Genomic DNA, 17,518 nt, shown 5'->3' with positions numbered 1-17,518 from the left:
CATGCAGCCTACTCTGCCCCCCCCCACTCTGACTCATTTCCTTTGGGGGTTTCTGGGGTGCCCTGCTTGCCTGTGATTTGGAGCATTGTTATCTCGGAAGCATCACTGCAGTCAAGCTCAACAGGAGACAAGACTGGGGCTCTGCTGCTTCCTTAATTCATGGTAGAAGTGGGGAAGAGAGAGGGGCTGGCTCTCTCAAGAGTGGTACCATTCAGAGGAGCGGCGTCACTGGCTAAGCTGACAGCTCAGGGACCCAGGCTGGGGAGACATCATTTATCATGTCTATTACAGGGCTGCGATTCACAAGCTACCAAGTTGGACTCTTGGCTCTGGAAATTTAATGTGTGACAGCTGCGTGCAGCCAGTGGTGTCCAGCATTTTAAAAAGGTCAATTAAGAAACGGTTGATGGTGGTGCCGCTAATGACAGCCCAGAGGGGCAAGCAGGGCCGAGTAAACAGAAGGGCTGAGACGTATATTACTGGAATTGAAGTGTCGAAGTGGAGCGGGGTGGGGAGGAAATCTATTGTCACAGGCCATAAAGCACATCTGAGTTTCGTGGTGGAGAGCACTACAGCTGTTTCCCTCCCCGTGCGGCCTCGGGCTGTGAACAGAGGACTCCAGACAAAGGCGACACCTGCATTGGCTTAATCAATCCACCAACAACGTGGCACCCTCTGCACTTTCAAACTTGTCCGCTTGGGGACCAGAAGGCAGACACTGGAGGACTAGTTGCAATGTGGGTCATGTTCTAGAAATCTGTACTTTAAGTATTTCCCAAAGCTGGACGCCTCCTTCTCCTTCCCATGGGAGTGGGTGGGCAGGCCGATGGCAGAAATCGGGAGTTATCTAATCCATGCCAGGGTTTTCCCCCAGATGACACATCTGCACTGACTTCCCGGCACACATGAGCACAGCGTCCAGTTGGATAGACTCTGCGCACAGAGAGGCCAGGAAGCTTAGAAGAACTCTAGTTCAGCCTCTGTCAGACTGTATTTTGCTTAGGGGAAAGCACTGTGTGAAGCCTTACTTTTCTGTGAATCAGACAAAAAGGGGTCTAAGGCTGCTCGGACAGGCTCCACGCTCACCCCCCACCCCTTACCATATCTACCTGTCAAGCTGGAAATTCGATAGAGCAATGGGAACGCTCATTGAAATGCAAAACAGGTGCAAGGTTCCTAGAAATGTCTAATGATCCTCCAATTCCTTGTGAATGCAGAATTAAGGCATGTACCAACTAAGGTGGAGTAAAGCAATTCTTTTTCTTCTTAAAACCTACTTTAGGAAACTTTACAGATTTCATGATTTAGAAAAAAAAGAGTATTGCAATCACTGGGGTTTGTCTTTCACACACTGGATATTTATTATTAGAAAATAGCTTCTATCAGCTGGCAGTACCAAACAAGTTGAAAGGAGCGTGCTTCTCACCATTTTCCCCCTCAATGAAATTTAAATAAACAGCTCATGGTGGGGAGAGTTGCCACACCTTTTTTTTTTCCCTTTAAAAACGGAATAATTAAATAAAGTTTAGTACAAAACATCCTTCAAATATGACTTAATCTGCGGTTGTTGCACTGACTCTTTGAGGCAGGGATATGAAAGAGATGAAAAAAGACACTCAAGCTATCAAATCACCCCAAATAATGTACAGTAGAAAATGGGAAACAAATCAACTAACTCAAGGAAAACCCATCCAAACCAAGAAAACAGTTTTAGCATTGGCTTTTCAATTTTGATTATCATCTAAGTTTAATATATATATTTATATATATTTGAAATAGTAATAAAAAAGGAAGAATTGCATTGCATCCTTAGTAGGACAACCTTCCCCATATGTTAAAGAGGTGTTCAGAAAATTCCATACAGTATCTGCTAAATAAACATGTTTGGCAGCTTAGCAAATATCATATGATTGCAGCATCCATGGATTGAAGGAAAACAGCATTTGCTTTCTTCTGGCAGGGTTTCTTGCTCAGGGCGATGTGCTCACAAGGCTCTGGATGTTCTCGGGCCCTCGGGCTTCAGGAAGGGTTTGGGGTGGCTCAGTCCATAACCCCAGTGCAGAAACTTCCAAACCCTCAACATCGAATCAACCAACCCACCACACAAACATCAAACAATGGTCTCTTTTGAGTTCCTCTTGACAGAATGGAGGCCCAGCAAGGACTGCTGGGTAGAAGGTATGTTGACAGACTTTGGAATGAGGAGAATCACCCTCTGATTGGTCCGACGCCATTCGTTGTACAATCGACAGTGGTACCTAAATGACACCTGGGGTTTGGAGAGGAAACATAAGGGAAGCTTTCAGGTAAGCAGAAACTGATAATTCATTCAAGAAACAAATATTTAAAACAGCACCGAGTACCTGACAGTGGGACAGCTGGTCAAGGACATGGTGTTGGGTGCCAAGGGAGGAGCCCCCTCATGTGGGCAGAACTCCTGGGATGGCCTCCTCTTCCTCACAGTGAGGTAAACAGGGCAGGAGTGGGAAAAGAGGTTCCTTTTGGGTTGAATTTGCTTTGGGGTCTCACTCCTCCATGAAGTTTATGCAGGGAGGGTTTTCAGCCCTTGCCCAGTGGTGGGGCCTTCCTGGCACAGAATCCTTTTTTGCTAGTAGCAGGGATGCTAGGGATTCCTAAAGGCTGGACACTGGACAGTTCCAAGGACCCTAAGCACAACTTTATCACTGTACTAGGTGGTCCAAATAGGTAATCCCCAATTGCTTCCAGCTCCACCACTCCATGGCTTCCAGTGGGCAGCAAGCTCTCTGCATTATTCCTCTTGAGTTTTAGGCTGAGCTAAGGTACAGCCCATGAGTGCCAGCGAGGGCACTGTGTCTACCTTGGCAGAGCATCAAGGGCCCTGTATCAAGGGTACTTGTTTCTCCCCCCTATGCCCCACCCTAGCAGCAGGGCCTGTTGGGTATTCATCTTTGCCTGCCTCAGTGCTTGTCTCATAGAAAGTTACTCAGCAGAGTGTGCTGAGTGCCTGGATGAATATATATGATTTCTGATAGCAACACTGCTTCAGATGTAAGCATCCTTTGTATACTGTACAGCAGTTTGGGAGGTAAACTGATGGCCAATTGTGACATCACTGCTTCCAAAACGGCTTCCTTCTCAGGCAAATGGAACAAGATGCTGGCATCTGTGTTGCATTCTGGAGAAGACAAACCTGATGACTTAGGAACTCAGTCTGTACTTTTAAAGATATCTTCTTTAAATACTTTTAAAAAATGGTGTTGGTTGCAGTTTGATGGATCCTAATCACTCCCCTAGTTATTGGGTGAAAGGGCATCCATCACTTCAGGATGACAAACAACCAGGATCTGGGTAGTGTGGACTCCCGGACCTGGGGTGGGAGGAGGGGTGTTGCCCTGGTGTAGGCTCACATGGTCAGAGAAGGGGTTGACCCTCGTGGCTTGAGGCCAGTGTTTCTTGAAAGCAGAAGAGAGTACCAGCCCTGGATCAGAAAGAGATTGTTAGTCTTCATGGCAGAATCGTGAAATTCATGGCCAGTCAGTCAGATTTCCGAGGCTAGAAAGCAGATGCCACGGGCTGAGTGCCAGAGAGATTTGGGTATGAAAATATAAGCTTTTAAACTCACACAGATGTGCTTTTCCCAAAAGGCTCTTAACATGCCAAAGTAGGGGTGTGTGTGTGTGTGTGTGTGTGTGTGTGTGTGTGTAAATTTGATTCTCTTGTATCGGTCTGTCCTGTGCTGTGTGGTATAATTCATAAGTGTGAAAGAGGCATGTTGTTCAGGTCTGTGGTTCAGGCCCAAGGATAGGGAAGAGAGAAAAATGCGAACGCTAATGCAGAGCTCTGGTACTACAAGAGGCCTAGAAACTGGAAATATTATGAGAGCTAGATTTCAGATCAAGAGTTCCTTCTCCATGATCGCGAGAGCTAAGTGTTTGGCATCTGTCCGTGCGTAGAGAAGCAGCTGTGGGTGGATGGAAGTGGTCCCTTATGAACAGCAGCAGCAGTGGGAGCCCCGGAGCAGGCACAAGGGACTAAAATCCACATCCTCCACTGAGGGAGAAGGTGCTTCGTTGTCCCTAAGCTGCAGTTTCCTTGTTGGTAACAGTGAATAATGATTTCTGAGAGAATGCATGAAGAACACTTAGCGCAGCGCCATGTACATCTAAAGCTCTTGGCATATTATTTTTTAACACGCTAACTATGAAAAAGAATGATAATTTTGTAACACTCCTTTTCAGATATAAGAAGTTGGAGAGAAAGGAGGTTACTCTTATGGCCTTACTCAGTGGGACGTGTGTCCAGTGGTTCACACGTCACCAGGGAGCTCGTTAGACTTCTAGAACTTGGGGATCCCCCCACCCCGATCTAAGGAATCAGAGTGTGCATTTTAACAAGATCCCCGGGTGATGCTCATACATCTGAGCGTGAGAAGCTGTGTTTCAAGCAGCGAGGGGAATTGAAGACTTAGCAAGTTTCCTGAATTCCTGGCCAGGAAACATGGAAGTCAGCCCACTTGTTCAGACAAATAAATGAAATCTTATTATGCAGGGATCTCTCTCAATTGCCCTTAACCACCACTGTTTGCAGGCAGATTCCATCAGCCAGAGGAATGCATCATATGAGGTGACTGTTTATTACTCCATGAGGAGACCTGGCTCCAATGCAGAAGGGGTCACAGGCCTGTACCTGCCCTGGGTTGATGCTACCCCCAAGACATTCCCTCCCTGCAGTGGAACAGAATAGAAGAAAGGATGTTTGACTTAGAGAAAGAAAGAGGCATTCACTCAGAAAAACAAATATTGGCCAAATAGAAGTGATAGCCAGAGTGTAGTGGAGAACTTCATTTAGGAATCTGCTGAATTCTGAGACTTTAAGGTGAGGATCAGAAAAACGAGCACTGTGCGGCCGTTCTAAAAATAGTCCTATGGGATGGGCTTCTTGAAGTATAATCACTTATTCATCCAAAGGCTATTTATTAACCTTCTGGATGGGTCAGGTCTACACCAAGGGCCATGGTCACATGGATGGCATAGAAGAGTTGGGAAACATCATTAGCATCCCTCTCTCTGTGTCAGTGAGGTGACACACTATGGTTGAAGGTTTGCTGTAAAGTCACAGCAGGCTTGGGGAAAGCCGCTCATTATGTATTTTCATTCTGCCCTCTCTCGCTCTGGAGGTTATGGTGCCCCTGAAGCATGCCAATGGGACCCGGCCTTCTGTGCTCCTTTTCAGAAATGGCCCAGCTCACTGATCTCTGATGGTCACGTGGCAGGAAAGGCTGGAAGCAAACAGGCCCAGAGAAATCCTTGGCACCTGGAACACTGCACTCATCTCCAAGGCTGCTAGGGGTGTCAACCCAGCTCCTCAGTAGGTCTTGTCAAGACAACTGTCCAGCAGTTACATAACGGGAACTTAACTGATTACGCCAAGGGACCAAAGTCAGCCAGAACTCATTGCTCATTTTCTCCTGCAATGTCACCATTTTCTGTGCTGGTTACTGGCTGTTATCAGTGATACGGGGAATGGAAGGACTTCCTGGGGTGGGTGTGTGGGGGGTCACTGCACCACGGTACCCCTATTCTTAGACTGTTCATCTGGGACTAATACAAATTCCACCATGGAAGATTTTGTAACACTTAATGTGGACTCAGTTTTCATTGAGCTCTTGGGATGACCACCTGCAGACTTTGAATAGCTTGTGACCGGCACTCAAGGGGAGGTGGCTGGGACTGTGACCCCCTCAGTTCCAGTGGCTGTGTTTTCACACACGTCCGAGAAGGCAGGACTATGGGAGTTTGCCTCAAGACAGACGCTGTGTAGCCCCGCGGGCGGGTGAGGAAGTCCAAAGGCGCTTTCGGGTACTTGGGTGCGTGGCTCTCTTCACAGTGCTGCCGCCCAGGCCCTCGTGGAAAGCTCCTGTGAGGAGCCCGGCCGGGACTGACAGCATGTTTGTTTATCGGAGACATTTTCACAGCATATTCTCCTTAAGCTTGACAGCTTGTTTACAATGCGTTTCTGCTGGAGGGCAGTTTCCAAGTGCTGTCAGCATCTGAATTACGGCTCTTACCAGGGTGCTCGGTGCGGCACTCATCTGGGAAAGACTTAGACTAGATCCGGCAACCTATTGCTGGGCTGACGCTGCAGCCCGCTCTCACGCCAAAGCAGAGACATGCCTTTGCACTCTGTAGAAGGCTTGGGGGTGCAGGGAGTGGGGGGACAGCTATGAGGAGAGAACCCGTGCCAGGGGGGCTAGTGGGATGTGTGTCACACATCTCACCAAGTCCTCCCAATAGCCCCTGACCCGGCACTGTCTGTGTTTCCCCTGGCCATGCAGCAGAGAAAGGACCCGCAGAGAGGCTCAGGACCCTGTGTGAAAGTTGTAGGATGCTCAACCTTGGGTTGAAACCCAGAGCCCTTGGATTCTGCATGTGGGCACTCTTTCCTCGGCAACACGGCCTTCTGGAAGTATTTCCGGAACGAGGCATGGCAATTTCCTGACAGTTTTCTCCTGAAAGGGCTACTTAGGGTTTCCCACCAGGACCTTCTTTTCATACAAAGTGGGAGATGAGCAGGGTCTCTAGGAAATCTTTTCCTTTCTATTCTTCCCTTCTTCCCTCCTGCCTCTCTCACCTCTTTCCCCGATCCTGTTATGCTTTTCAGAGCAGTTTTTCCAAAGAGCCTTCAATTGGTTTGAGAGTCTAACATTTGGGTTTACACTTTTAACCTAGGGTGTCTTCTCAAAAAAATCATAAATGCTACATCTCTAAGCATGATAAAAACTTACACTTCATCCTTTTCTGAAGTATTCACTCTAGATACTTTCATTTCAATCTCTGATCACCAGGGGAAGGGGGCGGGATGGGGGTTACTCCCACCCTTATTTTATAGTGAAGACACAGTCATTTTCCTTCCCTGAGCCTCTGTGATGTCTGCTGAGACAATTTAATTTCTCTTTTTCCTAGCCTTCCTCGCAGCACAGTGACCTTCAGACTTGTGAGGGAGCCTCGCTGACTGATTAAAGCACAGACTCTGAAAACCAGGCAACAGTGGCTTTCTTTGGGGACTTCTTCAGGCCGGGGCTGGGGAGCCTACTGGAGCCACAGGGCTCGAGCACGCCCTTCACGAACTTTCAAATCATGTTCCTCCGAGGCCGAAATGGGTCACCACTTGCTGCCTAAACACCATGAACAAGAAGGAAGTGAACAGGGGGGTCGTGCCCGGGTGGCAGCTGGTGGAACTGGGCTTAAGAGGAGGAGGAGGAAGGGAGGAAGCAGAGTGAGCGGGGCTTCCACATGCTGACTCTGAGCTATGGGATCTGGGAATGGTCCACTTTAGACAGGAAATACATATTGAATAACAGTGGAGCATGTTTAGATTAGAAATGAGCAGGCCCAGGAGAGTAATGTCAGGAAACAGGGGCCCCGGTCTCTGAAAATATTCTAAAGGCTGGTGACGTTCTTCCCTGTTGCAAAGACAAAATGCTGCACGTTGCCGGCACTGCCCACTGGTGCCCGAGAAATCAACTTCCTTCATGAGTTTTTTTAAAAAACACACACACAGATGTTTAAATTGCTTTTCTCTTTTCCTCACAGAGAGCAGGAACACATACTGGGAAACGGTTTTCCTTGGGATGCGGCTTCTGAGCTAGATAAATTAGTTTCCATACGCAGTTACTATCCCAACGGACAAAAGTGCAACTCTGCTCAGCAAAGGCTTTAGGCTGTGTCAGGATGAAAGGAAGTGAGGACCAGCAGGACTTTAGCCACCGTGACCAGGTACATCATTCACAATGTACTCCAAGAAACAATGCCACACCTCTGAACAGGTGAAGGCCAAGGCTATTGGGAGGAGAGCACTGCTCAGGGAGTGTACTTTTTGGGAAGGGGGAGTGGGAATCTCTAAGTGGTGATCAGGAGGTGGGGACAGAGGGGAGGATGACATGGGGCTGGAGCGATAGCACAGAGGGTAGGGCGTTTGCCTTGCACGCAGCCGACCCGGGTTCTATTCCTAGCATCCCATATGGTCCCCTGAGCACCGCCAGGAGTAATTCCTGAGTGCAGAGCCAGGAATAACCCCTGGGCATCACCCGATGTGACCTCAAAAGGAAAAAAAAACCAAAAAAACAAAACCCCAAAAAAACAGAGGGGAGGATGACGCTTGACACCTGTAATTCTCAGCCAGCCAAGCCAGTGGTTCAAGGCAAAGACTGGAGGATGTGGTGCTGGGGATTACCAAGGCAGTACTAGATGCTCTGGGTATCAAACCTGCCTGAATCACTGTTTTATTTCCAGGCCCCCAGGTTGTGTCTTTGATTAGGGTGTTCTCTTAAGACCCTGGGGCAGGAAGCTGGGGCTTCCCTCAAAAAACCTGGGCCTCTTTTTTTTAGATCTGCTATTTCGAGCAGTATACAGAGACACACACTCTCTGTCTGTCTGTTTCTCTTACTATCATCTTAAGGCTTGTCTTCTGCTAGACAGATGAGACAGTGCTGTAGGCAGGTGGGGTGCCTCTGCCAGTTTGGTGGCTTCCAGTTCCAAAGGCTTAAACGCTCCCACCCCGAACCAAGGGCCATACTTACTAGTGTCCAAAAGAGGTAAATAGTGAAGAGTGCGACAGTGAGTGCAATCAGTCCGACGGCTTCGAGCCGACTACTAAAGTGCAGGTGGTCCACGGCGCCCCTCAGGCACAGCCAGCCTGAGATGGTGGCCAGCGGGGTGATGAACAAGAAGCACACCATGTCTCCAAACAGAGTCCGCTTCTCGTGCTGGGGGCCTGGGTTTCGGAGCCACTGTCAGGGAAAGAGAGAAGAGGAAGGCTGAGAAAAGGCTCCAGTCTGGAGTGGAGACGAGACAAGTGACCCTGGAACTGTCTTTGTCTTCAGAACCTGGACAAAGGAACTTCTGACCTCTTCTGAGATGGCAGGAAGCATCAAAGGCTCATTCCCACGCCCCTGTCTCCTGAATAAGATTGAGCATGATGATAATATGACAACAGGGACTATAACTACCACTACAGTAATGGGTGAGGTGACCTGCTATTTTGAAAACAGTTAATGATTATTACTGGGAATCACAATGACCCTTGAGGAAGGGAGAGAGGGTTTTATTTTTATTAAATTTTTAAAAAATTTTATTGAATCACCGTGAGAAAGTTACAAACTTTCATGTTTGGGTTACAATCTCACAATGATCAAACACCCATCCCTCCACTAGTGCACGTTTCCCACCACAAATATCCCCAGTATTCCACCCCTTTACCACCCTCCCCCTGACTCCATGGCAGACAATATTCCCTATACTCTCTCTCTACCTTTGGGCATTATGGCTTGCAACACTGACACTGAGAGGTCATCATGTTTGTTCCATTATCTATTTTCAGCATGCATCTCCCATCCCGACTGATTCCTCCAGCCATCATTTTCTTAGTGATCCCTTCTCTATTCCATCTGCCTTCTCCCCTCCGCTCATGAAGCAGTCTTCCAGCTATGGGGCAATCCTCCTGGCCCTTGTATCTACTGTCCTGGGTGTCAGCCTCATGTGATGTTATTCTATACTCCACAAATGAGTGCAGTCCTCCTATGTCTGTCCCTCTCTTTCTGACTCATTTCACTTAGCATGATCCTCTCCATGCCTATCCCTTTACAAGCAAATTTCATGACTTCCTATCTCTCCTAATAGCTGCGTAGTATTCCATTGTGTAGATGTACCAAAATTTCTTTAACCAGTCATCTGTTTTAGGGCACTCGGGTTGTTTCCAGATTTTGGCTATTGTGAACAGTGCTGCAATGAACATATAGGTACAGATGTCATTTCTACTGTGCTTTTTTGCATCCTTGGGATATACTCCCAGAAGTGGTATTGCGAGGTCATATGGAAGCTCAATATCTAGTTTTTGAAGGACTGTCCGTATTGTTTTTCAGAAAGGCTGGACCAGTCAGCATTCCCACCAACAGTGAGAATTTTTTTTTTTTAAGTTAACAGTTGACCCACAAAAATCTCTGTCATATGGTCATAGTCATTCATAGTCTTGATCCTGGGGTTCGATTTCTTTGGGGATGGGTGTCACCCAAGCAGTGCTTAGCAGGGCTCTGTCACTTACAGAGATACTCAGCCAACTGTGCCAGAGAATTTTACACATGGGTCTGATAGCGCAGTGCCGCTGGAGCCCAGCAGTGCTTTGCTTTGAGCCACCAGGGCAACACGCTACAATTTGGGGATCCCCAATCCTGGTAGACTGCCTGGTCCCCAGGGCTATATCTAGCAGTGCTGGGGGACTAGGTAGTCTACCAGGATTGAAGTTGGCTTCAATCCTTCTCACTGCCTCCTTGGCCTCTCTGGGAATGGGTATAGGAGGGTTAACTCAGCAGGACCCTGTTGCTCAAATCCAAATCCTGAATATTTGTATATCCCCTGGAAAGACTAGGCTGTGTGTGTGTTTTTTAAAAATATCATTTAATATCATTTAAGACTAGTTTATTTGGTTTTATTTATTTATTTTTGTTTGTGGGCCATAACCAGCTGTGCTCAGGGCTTACTCTTGGCTCTGTGTTCAGTGATCACTCCTGGCAGGCTCAGTGAACCATATGGAATGCTGGGGATTGAACCTGGGTTAGGTGCCAACAAAGTAAGTGCCTTAACCACTCTACTATGTCTCTGACCTCTAGACTGTTTTTTTGTTTTGTTTTGTTTTGGCCACACTCGACAGCTCAGAGCTTTCTCCTGGCTCTCCACTCAGGGATCACCTCTGGTAACCTGAATAAATATTAAATGACAGATACTGGGGGAGTTGATGTGTTTGTGAATTTAACTGCAGCAATGTAAAAACTGGATCTAAGTACTAAAGCGATCAAAGTGAAAATCACATTAACTTTGCTATGTGTTGTCATGTCATCTTAGACATGTCAGCAGCTTCAAAGAAATTCAAAGAGCTCTTGCTAATGATCATGACCTTGCCTAAATATGTGGACCATCGCTCTGGGTTGGAAGCAGAAAGTGAGCATAATTAGTCCAGTGTCACAGAGCACAGTGAGGTCAAAGATTGCTCCAGGTGTTTCACAGGTGGAAGTGAAAGGCTGTGGCTCTCTCTGCTTTGGTTCAGTGTGCAGTTAGTGAAACATCTGAAGACTAAAATGACAAGTCTTGGAGAGTCTGATTCTTAAGCAATGGTGTCCAAACTGCAGCCAACCAAATCTCTTTGCAATTCTGGAAGCCCAGTCTGATTTTTCCAAACCAAACCTCCATCTTGCTGGAATGTCTTTGGGTCTCAGAAAACACGTGACCATGGTGGACAGACAGGCTGGCCTCACTGACTTCTCTCCATTTCTTTGACTTGGGACTTCTGAATGCAATTTATTAAAACTAACTTAGTACTTTACTTATCTACGTGGCCCTTGACATTACCCAATGAAATGGAAGGAGGTAATTATGAATTACTACTTATCTCTCTGATGTAAAATAAATTATAAAGGCAAACTAGAAATCACCATTTCTTATTCTCAATTTTCTGTTTTCCAACTGTTCTTCAAGCTTATATCTCCCTGAAAGATTTCCAGGTCATTTTATATGCTCACAACCATTCAATGGTAGGATTTCACCTAACTAATACTTTTTTTGGAGGATGGAAGAAGATGTGCTTTTTGTGTTGTTTGCTAATGGCCTTATTTAGGTAAAAGTTCTTTAAGCAGGTACTATTTTGTTAATATCTGTGACTTCTTCAGAAACCTGTGTCACTCTCCTTTGGGTGTGTGTGGGGGAGGCATGCCCAGCAGTGCTCAGGGCTTATTACTGGTTTGGCTCAGGAATCACTCTTGTTGGTGTTCAGGGACATATGTGAGATGTGAGGCTAGGGACTGAAAAAGGTTGGTCACATGCAAGGCCAGTGCCTTAACCCCTGTACCCATTAATCCCTCTGACCCATTATTTATCTCTTACAAACACAGGCCCCATGAATAAGACCAGTGGTAATAATCTATTAATGAGAAAACAGTGACCCTGTGGCATCATAAAGAACTCTACCAAAGTGTCCAAATGTGCTGACACAGGATATTCATACAAGCAGAGTGTACAGCAGAGAAAATCTGATTACAACTCAAATTTCCAGTAATAGGGGACTGACTAAATAAATTATAGAATTTACTTAAAATAAAGTAATTTCAAATAATACCACACATTTTATATTTGCTGCAATGCTACACTGCTAAGGAGATAAAAGGAATTCTACTGGACAGAATGTAGAATATGAACCTGCTTCTAGAAATATATATTTGCATAGACATAGACACTGATATTTGCACAGTTACAGTGGATTTACTCAGAAAAATACCACCAAGATAGCCAGCAAAAAATGCGATTTTTAGTGGTGGAATCATGAGTGGCTCTTAGTTTTTTTCTTTTGTAGATATTTCTGGTTCTCCTACAAAAACCATGAGAATAAAACAAATAAAATGATCACTTTTGTAAATACAAATGTATGTATGAATTGTGTATCAAACACCCACATCCATGGAGTGGGAGATAGGAAGAGACAGGGGAGTAGGGGACAGATTGATGGGTGTTGTCTAGCAGGAACACAGAAAATAAAGGAGTTAATATATAGCAAACTCAGGGCTAGAAACTGAGTATATTATGAAATATCTCAGAATCTTCAAACAACGCTAGTAAGTGGGCACTGACATTATCATCCACATTTTATATCATTTGCACATATAGAATGGATCTATATATCCACATAGATAAAAATTCCAGGATCAGAGTTTTGTCACTCACTTTAGGATAGCGAATGATGTAGTGTCAAGGAGGGATTGAAGCAAGTTTTACTTTATCGTTGCCTACTCACCATGTTTACATTTTCTTTGGTACCAAATGCAGCTGTGTACAAACTTAAACTGCATTTTTGTCAGCGAAATGACAAAATGTCAGTGAATTGAAATATAAGTCTTGTTGTTCTATTGGGTACATCAGGTAGCTGAATGGTTGGCTGGCCAGGGGTATCACCATGGTAATTTTATAAAATATTCACATGCTGACCTTTTGTTAATTCTTTTTTTACAAAACACAACAAGTCTGATTTCTGGGCATTTAATTTCAGCTACATCATCATGCATTTTGGCCTAATTCATAAGAGACAAAAAGGTTGATATCAATTATTGTTCATTTACATTTCTTGCTTTCTATGTTCTCTACCTCTCTTATCAGTTATACACAGAGCATTCAACCCATTGTATAGCAGTATCCTCATCTCTCAAGCATCCAATAAAAAAAGGCTGGGGGGCTGGAGTGCTAGCACAGCAGGTAGAGCGTCTGTCTTGCACGCGGCTGACCCGGCTTCGATTCCCAGCATCCCATATGGTCCCTCAAGCACTGTCAGGAGAAATTCCTGAATGCAGAGCCAGGAGTAACCTCTGAGCATCGCTGGTTGTGACCCCCCAAAAAAGCAAAAAAAAAAAAAAGGCTGGGGTAGGAAGGCAGGCTTGCTTGCATTTCTGCCTTTCAAACTTATCTTCTTTTTCAAAAAATTTCTCTTCTACCACTGTATCGGGCTGGAGCGATAGCACAGCGGTTGGGCGTTCGTCTTTCACGTGGCAGACCCGAGTTTGATTCCTCCGCCCCTCTTGGAGAGCCTGGCAAGCTACCGAGAGTATCGAGCCCGCGCAGCAGAGCCTGGCAAGCTACCTGTGTGTATTGGATATGCCAAAAACAGTAACAATAAGTCTCTCAATGAGAGACATTACTGGTGCCCACTCGAACAAATCGATGAGCAATGGGATGACAGTGACCACTGTATCATTGTATTACTGTCATCATGTTATTCATCAATTTGCTCGAGTGGGCACCAGTAATGTCTCTATTCGTCCCTGTCACGTGCTAGTGTAGCCCAATGGCATACAGGGGACTCTTTCAGGATCAGGGGAATGAAGACCGTCGTTGTTACCATTTTTGGCATATCGAGTATGCCATGGGTAGCTTGCCAGCCTCTGCCATGCACTCTTCTACCACATTAAATTAAATTATTCATTTGGGGGGTGAAATTGGGGACATACCTGAGACTGCTCAGGGCCTAGCCGTAGCTCTGTGCCTGGGGGCTATTCCTGGTTGTGCTCAGGGGACCATGAGGTGCGACGAGTAGCCCAGGCCTCCCCAAGCAGAGCATGTGCTCAGAGCATCAAGCTTTCTCCTCAGCTCCTGTCCTCAACTCCCTATCACTGATACTGAGCGTATCCTACACTAACAGTGTTAGGGTTTATTTATTTTTTAATTTTTTAAAACATTTTCAGTTTTTTTTTTTTGTCACCCAGCAATGCTCAGGGGTTTCTCCTGACTCTGCACTCAGGAATTACTCCTGGTGGTTCTCAAGGGACCATATGGGATGCTGGAGATTAAATCTGGGTTGGTCGCATGCAAGGCAAACGCCCTCCCTGCTGTGCTATCACTCCGGCCCCAAGAGTTTTTTTTTTATATAAAAAAATTGAAAATAATTGGAGTCACATGCAGTGGTGCTAATCTGCTTGTAAGGTAGGGACTTTGAGCCACTTTCTCTAGGTCATACCTTAACTGTTCTCAACAGAGCAAGATGGAATATTTATTTATGATAGTTGCCCTGGTGTGAGATACTAATTCACTTATGCTGTATTATTTGGAAGACTTTATTTCTTTTTGTTTTTAGGCCACACTTGGCAATACTCAGGGCTTATTCCTGGCTCTACACTCAGGAACCACTCTAGGTGGTACATGGGATACTATATGGGATGCTGGGGAACCCAGCACCCCATGGTACTATTGCTCCATGAGGTATTATTTTTGAAGGTATTATTTTTGGTATTATTATACCTTATAATAATATAAGGTATTATTTTTGAAGACTTTATTTTAACCGTAGTCTTCAGCTTTTACTGGGTGATTAGCTGTATTCCCTCCCTCCCTCCCTCCCTCCCTCCCTCCCTCCCTCCCTCCCTCCCTCCCTCCCTTCCTTCCTTCCTTCCTTCCTTCCTTCCTTCCTTCCTTCCTTCCTTCCTTCCTTCCTTCCTTTTTTCCTTCCTTCCTTCCTTCCGTCACACTGGAGATATTCAGTGGTTACTCCTGGATCTGCACTCAGGAATTATTTCTGGGGAAGCTTGGGGGACCATATGGGATGCTGGGGATTGAACCCAGGTCTGCCGTGTGCAAGGCAAATGGCCTACCTATTATCACTCTGTCCCAGTTAGCTGTATTTTAAAGGCTTCAGATTGCTCTGTGAATACGAAACACTAATTTGAAAAGATTTATGTATACTTTTACAATAGCGAGGTTTTGGAAACAACCCAAGTACGAATAAGATCAATGGGTGCCCAAGATGGGCAGATAAAAGAGGTTACATATGTAGACAATGGAATACTACTCAGCTATAGGAAAAGAAAAGATCCTGCTTTTTGCTACAACGAAGCTGGATTGGGAGGGAAGTCATGGTATGTGAAATAAGCCAGAGGGAGAAAGATAAATATGAGATGACCTCAGTCATGTGTGGTATATAAAGAAATAAAGCAGGACTAGAGAGATAGTACAGTGGGTAAGGCCTTGTATGTGGCCAACCTAGATTAGATCCTTGGCACCACATATGGTCCCCCCATCCCTGCCAGGAGAAATCCCTGAGCCAGAGCCAGGAGTAAACCCTGAGCACTGGCAGGGGTGGCCCAATAACAATAACAAACCACCACCTCTCCATCCTCGCCCCCCCCCCCCGCCAAAAAAGAAAAAAGAAAAGAAACAATGCAAAGGAATAGATAACTTTTGGTGAAAAATAACCTTAGATTGTGGGACTGGAGCAATAGCACAGCAGGTAGGGTGTTTGCCTTGTACGTGGCCAACTCAGGTTCGATTCCTCCGTCCCTCTTGGAGAGCCCGGCAAGCTACCAAGAGTATCCAGTCCACATGGCAGAGCCTGGCAAGCTATCCGTGGCATATTAGATATGCCAAAAACAGTAACAACAAGTCTCACAATGGAGATGTTACTGGTGCCCGCTTGAGCAAACTGATGAACAATGGGATGACAGTGCAGACATGTGGGCACAGTAATTGAGGATACCAAGTAGAATGAGGGGAGAAGTTGGAATGGGTAAAATACTATAGACAGTGGTGGCAGGATACTGGCACTTTGGTGAAGGGAACAGTCTTTAACACTACACTTGTAAAACATAGGAACATTTAGTTTTGTAAACCAGAACTTCCTCAATTAAAGGAACATAGACTAATGTATGAAATCTTCACCTGGAATAAACACCCCTCCTGCCCTCGCCATAGGGCTGCTGGAAGGCATGTGGGTGAGACAGAACTAGCCCCTTTCCAGCCTTTTATTCTCTGGTTCCATCAAGCACATCAAGCAGCCAGAGTGTTCTATCAAAATCCCTGCAAGGAGCAGCCTCTTTTTTTCTGTGGCAATCTCATTCCAATTACTACTTGTTCCTGAACCATGGGATCGATCTAGTCCTGGAAATAAGCACAAAAACCAACCAAGCAAACACAACAGAACCCCTCCATGGCTGTCAGCACCCTAGAGCCAGAGACAGTAGCGAGGATTCGAGTGGCATTCTGCCACTTGTGACACAGCATCCTTCAGCAACTGTGAAGGTACATCTAGCCGAGCCAGACACTAGTGATTCCTTTTAAGGTGGGTTAACTGTGGGTTCAGATATAATAACAGTATCAATTTGTTAAATCCCCGAGTGGTGAATAAGGTGAAGGGGGTACAGTGCTTTAGGACATTAGATTCTGACTCTCGGGCTCTGAGCTAATCGGCTTATATCCCCAAGGTAGACAGACACTATGCAGGTCAGTTTGTACTAGAGCCAGATTATACTCCGGTGGCTGATAGCTCTGATCGATTACAACTTCCACCATGAATCTTCTTAATGAGAAACCATCACAAGGATCAAAGAAACTGATAGAAGGGATTACAACTGATAGAACCATAATAAATTTATGGAACAAGGAAAAAGAAGGCTTGGCCTCACAATGTTTACTCACTTGGGTTTATCTGCACGAGTGTTTCTTGGTTTGCTGACACTTAGCAGAGTTATTAACCAAGCTCTGGCCTTTCTGGGGGTGGATCTTATTCTCAAAGGCTGATATAGCCTGCAGGAAGCTGTCAAGCTGGCTGGGGAGCTGCAATGTCAATGAAGCAGTGGCACGGTCAGCAGCTCTGTGACAAGTCCTCTGCCTGATTTGAAAAACCAAAGATGGAACCTAAAACCCTGTTTCTCAGTTGGCTTGAAACACGGCAGACAGCAAGAACAAACTCCTACTAGTGTTTTAAATCCCTGAACTCTACATCTTGATGAGTTTTCAGGCCAGCTGAAGTCGCTCAGAAGGAAATTCTAACTCCAGGGGAGCAGGAGATGCTTGCTCCAGATATCCATCAAAGCAGGCTCAAGCAATGCACCTCAAATGAAAACTTTACAGAGGATTTGCTCATGACCCTAAAATGCCAATCTCCAGCCTTGGCTTCTTCCCAAAACTCCAGATGTGTATATTTAACAGGCCAGTCAACAGCTCCACTTGGATGACTA

At 45.7% G+C, this 17,518-nt stretch overlaps 1 protein-coding gene across 1 annotated transcript in view; it reads right to left on the bottom strand.

Annotated features, from left to right (window-relative positions):
* Positions 1–1,348: 1,348 nt before the first annotated feature.
* MARCHF3 (membrane associated ring-CH-type finger 3) overlaps positions 1,349–17,518 on the bottom strand; it is a 158,840-nt gene continuing 142,670 nt past the window's right edge. The window contains exons 4-5 of the mRNA XM_004609823.2: positions 8,561–8,770; positions 1,349–2,269 (exon numbers count right to left, since the gene is read on the bottom strand). Coding sequence (XP_004609880.1) covers positions 2,111–2,269; positions 8,561–8,770 — 369 coding nt within the window. The 3' untranslated portion in view covers positions 1,349–2,110. The remainder of the gene's footprint in view (positions 2,270–8,560; positions 8,771–17,518) is intronic.

The sequence above is a fragment of the Sorex araneus genome, chromosome 6, assembly GCF_027595985.1.
Source record: "Sorex araneus isolate mSorAra2 chromosome 6, mSorAra2.pri, whole genome shotgun sequence".
Classification (NCBI taxonomy): Eukaryota; Metazoa; Chordata; class Mammalia; order Eulipotyphla; family Soricidae; genus Sorex; species Sorex araneus.
The sequence above is the reverse complement of the archived record's forward strand: the minus strand, read 5'-3'. Positions and strand labels throughout refer to the sequence as shown.